At 42.0% G+C, this 8,911-nt stretch overlaps 1 protein-coding gene across 1 annotated transcript; it reads right to left on the reverse strand.

Moving 5' to 3' along the window:
* Positions 1–301: 301 nt before the first annotated feature.
* LOC139380968 (heterogeneous nuclear ribonucleoprotein A3-like) lies at positions 302–5,122 on the reverse strand. The gene is made up of 11 exons (XM_071124170.1): positions 5,042–5,122; positions 4,203–4,325; positions 3,934–4,080; positions 3,629–3,839; positions 3,453–3,542; positions 3,294–3,347; positions 3,143–3,199; positions 2,726–2,854; positions 2,474–2,605; positions 2,318–2,388; positions 302–809 (listed from the first exon to the last, which is right to left on the reverse strand). Exons 1-10 carry the CDS (start codon positions 5,045–5,047, stop codon positions 2,333–2,335), a joined length of 1,005 nt encoding a protein of 334 aa, XP_070980271.1. The 5' UTR covers positions 5,048–5,122; the 3' UTR covers positions 302–809; positions 2,318–2,332.
* Between the last annotated feature and the right edge of the window lie 3,789 nt (positions 5,123–8,911).

The following is an 8,911-nucleotide window of genomic DNA, read 5'->3' on the forward strand; positions in this document are numbered from 1 at the left end:
GTGTACTCCATTGTTCAGCTACACTTCAAAAAGTCAGCTGGACACACTTCGGGAAAAGCGCAGCAGTCACTGCACTTTCCTGGCTACCCAAGGCTCCTTGATCCGGCCACTTTCTTCTGTAGCGAATGACAGAGCAGCGGAAGAATAAATGAGTAGTCCGCTAGCACTGCGCATTGTATCCTGCAGTTCCAGGCCTTTTCACAAACATTACATTTGAACGCCAAACCTTCTCCACCCTCTATTCAGAGGCTGTGTGAGGCGAACAAAACAACTATCAACTGTTCATACATCAAATAAATCAGTCGTTCCTTTGATTGATGTCTTTATTCAATAAACACATTTATTTAATAGACATGCATAAGTATTAATTTCTTCAAACTATAATAAATTGTCTAACCAGGGGTTGAAAAATCACCATCCTTAATTTAGCTACTTTTTATTATTACTATTAAAAGCTATACATTGAAATTGAATAAAAACTACATAGATAAAAAAATATCAAGGATATCTATAGGGGTGTAAGTTTGTGTGAATTGAAGCATGTTCTCTGCAGACCTCCAGAGATCAGTGCAAGGAACTCATGAGATCCTTCAAAATGATCTTAATTAAAAACTGAGTGAATGGTACACTTTGACTCTCGAAAGGGATTAGACTCAATAGCATTTGTTCTACCTTATGAGTGTTAGTGTCTTACATAGCCTTACTGTATACTTTGAGAAATACTTAAGTCTTACCCATCCAGAAATCTCCATGTAATCCTGTCATTAGAGATTTTCAGCCTTTAATAGTCGTAATGCTTCTTTCCCGATCTGTAAATCAAGCAAAGTGGTTACTCTTACCTACTCCATCTTTATGTTACCACTGCTTGTGAAATACTCACTTCCCTTTCCCCTTGTAAGGTCTGACAGCTAAATAAGAACTTCCTGGTAATCTGTCGTATCTGACTCAACAGGATGTCCCAAGTGTCCAGGAACTCTAGTTAGTCTTTCTTCGCTAGCATCAGCTGATCTTGAAAGGTATAGCTAGCCTTGAGAGGCTGACGCTCACTACCAGGCAAGACAATGCAAGCTTTTCTCCAAGGGTGCGGCTCTCGGTACTGCCTTCTCTTTCCTCTCACAACATGCTGACTTGTCCACTGTGCTGGGGCTGAAGAGGTCCTGTCTGACAAAGTCATTTGCAATCTTCCATGCTGATCTGCCGAGGCTCAACTGAAGTGGCTTGTAGCTGTAACAATCCTACTAGTGCAATGCTGGCTAGGTGATGCGTGCACCTCGCCCTAGGACTAGCTAAGACTCCCTTTCCCATCCAGCCAGATGTATTTTTTGTTTTACATTTCAAGGAAGTTCAGAGAAAACAAAACTTTTGAGGGTATTGATTTGCAACACCTGATTAGTGATGACGGACATGAAAATAATCCGATCCTTCAATCTTTCTCTGAGCCAATGATGCACTATACTTCATAAGACTTTACTACACAACTTTATTCAACTTTTTTTTCCACTTGTCAAAAATATTTTTTTTTAACAATCTAGAATTGAGTTTACGGCATACAAGTAGTGTAAAACATTTCCTCAAATTGTTGTCTGCACTAATTATAACCACTTCTGTTACACTAATGAAATTACTGAAATACATACTGTTCTTGGAAATACAAATAATAATACACTTGATACGGAAACTTGCAATCATATTAACTTCAAAGAGAGGGGGGGGGGGGGGGGGGAAGGGCAGCTCTAGCCAATTTGAGGGCCTGATGCGTCTACGCCCCTTTGACAGAACCAAGTTCTTCAAAAGATGACAAAGATGAGAAGACCAGAGAAAATCTATCAATCTACAGCAAAAATAACGTAGGAATATTCAAAACGGACTGGAGTTAGGAGAAGAAAAATTATATATATATAAAAAAAAAAAAAAAAACACTTTCTGACTCCACAGGCACAATACATACACTTCCGATGCACAAAAGGAAAAAATATAAAGTGGGGGAACATCTACCACAAATAAAGAAAGGTACTAGCTACACTCTTGCACTTTGTAGCTTGTGTAGCCTTTTTTATTAAAGGATTAGTCTCCCGTTATAGCTGCAGTAACTTTCTGACTTCTGTTCCTTTAAATGCTTTCAGACGACTGCCTAAAAGTACAGTAACCTGCAGCTTTCCTGGCAAATCCTTGCTCATCTCCTCTCCTGCTAAGAACTGTAGCCTGTTGAATGGATACAGGATAAAACAAAAATTGTTATTCTAGTGTTGCGTGGGCTCACGCTGTACTATAACAGTCAGGTATGCAGAGTATTTAAAATAACAAATATGGAACATACCCTAGTGTCATAGTATCAATAGCGCTGTGAGCCGTAGCCACCCCCACTTCCATTGCCTGAGCCATAGCCACCTGGAATGAACAACGATTGGCAGATGAATGTTGTGTCATCAGACAGCACAACATTCACATCCAGCTCAGGGGAGATAATACTCACCTCCATAGGGGCTAGTAGAGTTTCTGCCACCAAAGTTGTTTCCCTTCATGGGGCCATAGCTGGATTGCTGTCCTCTGTAGTTACCAAAGTCATTGTAATTTCCACCACCTCCTCCTCCACCACCAAAGTTTCCTAGCAGTCAGAGATTTGTTTTTAGAAGGTCAGACATCAAATCCAATTATTGTGAGTGCAACTCAAAAAAATCAATCACGAGCCAAGACAATAAATCCTGGCTAAAATAGGCGTTTGTACCTCCCAAGTTGCCTCCGTCATTGTAGTTATCATATCCTCCTCCCTGGTTTCCATACCCAGGACCTCCTCCCCCATAACCCCCCCCACCACGTCCACCTCCGTAGCTAGGACCTCCACTATAGTTCCCACCTGCACAGAACAGGTTACAAAACAGTGTCTCGGATCAGAACAGGTTACAAAACAGTATGTCTCAGATCAGAACAGGTTACAAACAGACCACTCAGATCAAGTTACAAACAGACCACTCAGATCAAGTTACAAACAGACCAGTGAGCTCTGAACAGGTTACAAATTGACCAGTGAGATCAGAACAGTGACCAAAAGCAGCACACTCAGATTAGAACAAGCTCTCTTCAAGTAATGCATCTTTAAATCCTCCCTCATCTGATTATCCACTAATGGTAGAGAAATGTTTACCATCTCCCCCATATCCATCCCCTCCTCCATAACCTCCTCTTCCTCCACCGTAGCCTCCTGTAACACAAGATAATTATGTTTACATGTATTGTGTGATTACTGTTCTTATGTTCCAAATTTATCCCCATATCAAAATGTAAAAAGTGCTTACCTCGCCCAAAGTTGCCACCTCTACCCATGAAGTTCCCAGAGCCACCACCCCCACCTAAAAATAAAATGCCAATATTGACAAATGAAGCGCATTCTATGTGTTTCTCTAAAACAGTCACGCAATTTTACATTCAGTATAAAGACAGGTTATTATTCTTACTCCTCTGATTGGACGCTTCCATCATTTCCTGTTTTGAAAGTGCTTTTCTGACTTCGCAGTTGTGTGTGTTTATTGTGTGGTATTTTTGAGCTGAAAGGAAAACAATGGGGAATACTTAGCAAACGGAATGTTTACTGATGTTTAAAAGGACAAAGCTGCAACAACCACATACATACCGACAATTTTATCCACAGTGTCATTGTCATCAAATGAAACAAAGCAGAATCCCCTCTTCTTCCCAGTTGCGCGTTCCTCCATAATGTCAATGGTCTCGATCCTCCCGTAGGTCTCAAAGTACTCTCTGATATGGTCCTCCTCGGTGTCCTCCTTGATACCCCCAACAAAGATCTTCTTCACCCTCAGGTGGGCACCTGGTCTGTTGGAGTCCTGAGACAGACAAGAAGCGCTGGGCAGTGAGCACACACCGGTCAACACCTGCACAACAGCAAATGCACCTGAATTTGAAGCAGAGTTCGCTTACCTCTCTCGACACAGCCCTTTTAGGTTCGACAACACGCCCGTCCACCTTATGAGGGCGAGCTGCCATGCAGGCATCCACCTCCTCCACACAGGAGTATGTTACAAAGCCAAACCCTCTGGAGCGCTTGTTGTTTGGGTCCCTCATCACCTACATGAAACCAACGTATTAGCTTACATTACTTGGAACAATTTGGTGGGTCTCCAAGAAATACATTGTAAATGCTGGACACTTTTTTTATTAAATCAAATGCGAGTGAAATGCATACGTACCACACTATCTGTGAGGTTTCCCCATTGTTCAAAATGGATCCTTAAACTTTCTTCAGTGGTTTCAAAACTGAGGCCCCCAATGAACAGCTTCCTGAGCTGTTCAGGCTCCCTAGCTTCATGGCCCTGTTGAATATAAGTGCAAATGTTCTAAATTTCACACCATCCCAAAGCAGACCTACTGCATTTGAATGCATTAGCCAACCAGGCTGTTTAAATGGTTACAAGCATTGAGAAAATTATATAATGTTATGGGTTACGTACAGTAATCAGCTCTGCCCAGTGCCCAACAGCAAGACAGACTTAGCTGATAAAAACCACCCCCACAGAAAACATTTTAGGAGAGATAGTGTAATTATCTCATTAGCCACGACTCTATAACATTCTTGGGGAAACAACAATTCGCCATTTTGAAAATATTATTTAATATACTTTATAATGCAAATACCAATATTTGGTGTGTAAATTCATTTTTCAAGTTCACTGCATGTCGTACTACTATGTATAGGCGTAGCCTGTCCTACATTTTAAGGCCTATAACGTTATTATACCGGTAGCTATGTATCCCAACAATACATTTAAGCACTCGTCTACAAACCAAAATGCATGCAACATTGAAACCGTAGCACTACATGACAGGCATGATGCAATTTGATGGCCAAACGTTCAGAGACGCAGCTGTGCTAGTTAGTTAGCTAACGTTGCGGTTAGAATGCGCACAATTTTGTTGTTGCTGTAACATGATAAAACAATTTTTTATCGGTTTGCACTTTACACTCTGTTACTTCCAACTCAAATATACAGAAATTGATAAACATGCAATACGTGTATAACATCATCACCTCCATTTCGCAGCGTATAATTCTCCTTGGTTCTGAGAAGAAAGGAAGCTACTGTACCACGTGATTAGAAGTCTGCGCTTGTGCAGCGGTTATAACTGATCCAGGGTCAGTTATTGTCTTTTACCAGAATAAACCGGATAGGGCAAGCTGCTTTAAAGTCAGTTCAGTATGTTTAGAAACTGTGGTCAGTTGTTTATAGAGAGCAATAGTAATGGGGTCTTGTTGTAGGAACTAACTGCGCCTTTCTTTATACCTGAGTGACTCTGCCATGGCTCGTTGGCCAATGCCTTTGGGGAAATAATGGGGTTTTGGATGAACGCCGAACATAACATCTGTGGTAAACACAGGTTTAGGAGGTTTATACGTTTTATTCTATGATATAATCTTCATCAACTAATGTCACTTTTGGTGAATTAAAATAATAATAAAATAAGTACATAATCCATAAAGGTAATGTTAACTGACTGATATTTACCTCTGTGTGAAACTCAGGCTTTATTTTCGCCATTTATCACAAACACCATGGCTGAACGAACCAGGTGTAACTCCGAAGATAGAACAATTACAGATATTTCACCAGATGTATAAATATGAAGCATCTGTTTAGCTTTTCCAAACATGGTAGTGAGAGGAAGCCCACTGGCCGGCAGTGGGAGAATATTTTATATATTTTTATTTAACCTTTATTTAACTAGGCAAGTCAGTTAAGAACAAATTCTTAGATACAATGACGGCCTAGCCCGGGCCAAACCCAATTGTGCACCACCCTATGGGACTCCCAATCACAGCCAGTTGTGATACAGCCTGGAATTGAACCAGGGTCTGTAGTGACACCTCTAGCACTGAGATGCAATGCCTTAGACCGCTGCTCCACTCTGGAGTTCCAAAATGGAACAAGATTGATTTTGGCCGACATTCTGCATATTTTTCATCGTATTTTTTGATCTCAATACAGTTTTCTGTTCCCAAAACTATAATATGTTATGAACAGTGTACTAAAGAGAATTGAGTTATTGCACATGCGCACTTCACAAACGAAAATATGCAGATGAAGGCTACAACGCGCCAATCGCATCTCACTAGCTCGTGCTTGACTCTGCCCACCTCCTTGCTTGTTCTGGCCACTATGACCCATTTGTTCCCGTTGGAAACGACAGGCTGTGGTCTATCTTGATTTAGTTATACAAATCTTTGATAACTCTTTCCGTTTTTTTAGGACTACAAGCTGGCGATACCCCAGGGTCGTCACTAGTTACCACAGCCACAAAGTCATAAACCCCGCCTATTTCTAAATGGTATCTTCGTAAAATCTGATTTGAAATCAAACCTCAACCCTAACCTTAACTACACTGCTAACCTTACGCCGAACCTTAAATTACGATTTTTAAAAAGCAAACGTTTTTTTTCATTAATTTTTACGTTATAGCTCATTTTCACTTTGTGGCTGTGGTAACTAGTGGCAACCATACCCCAGAGCCATATAGACTTCGGCCGGGGCTGCGTTCAGTATAAAAAAAAAACATAATAGAGCGTTCAATTGAACGGAAACAGTTGTGTACTGAGGCCCAGTTGAAACATGGGGTGGTGTTGGGTTGGGTTGGGTTGGGTTGGGTTCAGCTTCTGGCTTCAAAATGCACCTACGCCCTTTAAATACACCAGTCATTACTTCAAGCCAAAACCCAGCACATCCACCGAACGGAGGAAACGTACCTCAAAGTCTGTCCAAGAACATACTAAAACAGGGGAAACGTGTGGTTCAGTACACGCCGTTCCGCAACACAGAAAACGTTCAAGTGAACTGAACATTTAGAACGGCTGCCATGTTGCCCTGTTATTGGTGACATGTTGATACAACATGGAAAACAGAGCAGCGAATTTAACTGACGTTTTTAATTGATTAGCATTTGGGATATATCTGTATCTAAGTCTGTACTGTGTTGTGTCGTCAACAAATAGCATATATTTTTTCACTGGACATATTCATAGGTTTTGAAAATGATCAGAAATAAACAACACAACGCGGAATTATCACTTAGCAACAGCTACGAGAAACTGTCGCTCTGTGAACGTTCAGACAGAAACAGCATTGGCCCAACTCTCTATAGCCTAAATACGACTCTTGTAAATCAAAAAAAAATGTATTGGTCACATACACATGGTTAGCAGATGTTAATGAGAGTGTAGCGAAGTGCTTGTGCTTCTAGTAACGACTATGCAGTAAAATCTAACAAGTAATCTAACAAATTCACAACAACTATCTTATACGCACAAATGTAAAGGGATGAATAAGAATATGTACATATAAATATATGGATGAGCGATGGCCGTGCGGCATAGGCAAGATGCCATCTCAAGATGGTGTAGAACACAGTATAAACATATGAGATGATTAGGATGTAGGATGTGTAAACATTATTAAAGCGCTATTATTTAAAGTGACTACTGATACCTTTACTAAGCACGTTTATTTAAGTGGCCAGAGATTTGAGTCTGTATGTTGGCAGCAGTCTCTCTATGTTAGAGGTGGCTGTTTAACAGTCAGATGACATTGAGATAGAAGCTGTTTTTCAGTCTCTCGGTACCAGCTTTGATGCACCTGTACTGACCTCGCCTTCTGGATGGATAGCAGGATGAAAGCGGGGTGAACAGGCAGTGGCTCCAGTGGTTGTTGTCCTTAATGATCTTTTTGGCCTTTGGGTGCTGTGGGTGTCCTGGAGGACAGGTAGTTTGCCCCTGGTGATGCGTTGTGCAGACCGCACTACTCTCTGGAGAGCCTTGCGGTCGAGGGTGGTGCAATTGCAGTACCAGGCGGTGATACACCAGGTGGTGCATCTGTAAATGTTTGTGAGTGTTTTAGATGACAAGACACATTTCTTCAGCCTCCTGAGGTTGAAGAGGCACTGTTGCGCCTTCTTCACCAAGCTGTCTGTGTGGGTGGACCATTTCAGTTTGTCCGTGATGTGTACGCTGAGGAACTTCAAACTTTCCACCTTCTCCATTACTGTCCCGTCAATGTGGATGGGGGATGCTCCCTCTGCTGTTTCCTGAAGTCCACGATCATCTCCTTTGTTTTGTTGACTTTGTTAGCAAGAGGTTATTTTCCTGACACCACTCTCCGAGGGTCCCCACCTCCTTACTGTAGGCTGTCTCGTCGTTGTTGGTAACCAGGCCTACCACTGTAGTATCGTCTGCAAAATTGGATGAACAGGGAGTACAGGAGAGGGCTGAGAATGCAGTCAAGGACCCAGAGACCCTGGCTTAATGATGAGTTTGGAGGGTACTATGGTGTTAAATGCTAAGCTGTAGTCAATGAACAGCAGTCTTACATAGGTATTCGTCTTGTCCAGATGGGATAGGGCAATGTGATGGCAATTGCATCATCAGTGGACCTATTGGGGCGGTAAGCAAATTGGAGTGGGTCTAGGGTATCAGGTAGTGTGGAGGTGATATGGTCTTTGACTGGTCTCTCAAAGCACTTCATGATGACAGAGGTGAGTGCAATGGGGCGATAGTCATTTAGTTCAGTTACCTTAGATTTCTTGGGAACAGGGACAAAGATAGCCATCTTGAAGCATGTGGGGACAACAGACTGGGATAGGGATTGGTTGAATATGTCCATAAACACACCAGCCAGCTGGTCTGTGCATGCTCCGAGGACGCGGCTAGGGACGCTGTCTTGGCCGTCAGACTTGCGAGGGTTAACACGTTTTAAATGTTTTACTCACGTTGGCCACAGAGAAGGAGAGCCAGCATGCTTTGGTAGCTGGCCGTGTCAGTGGCAATGCATTGTGAGCAAGACGTCGGTGTCCGCGACGGGGCTGGTTTTGTTTTTGTAATCTGTGATTGACTGTAGACCCTACCACATATAAG

The sequence above is a fragment of the Oncorhynchus clarkii genome, chromosome 22, assembly GCF_045791955.1.
Source record: "Oncorhynchus clarkii lewisi isolate Uvic-CL-2024 chromosome 22, UVic_Ocla_1.0, whole genome shotgun sequence".
NCBI classification, from domain to species: Eukaryota; Metazoa; Chordata; class Actinopteri; order Salmoniformes; family Salmonidae; genus Oncorhynchus; species Oncorhynchus clarkii.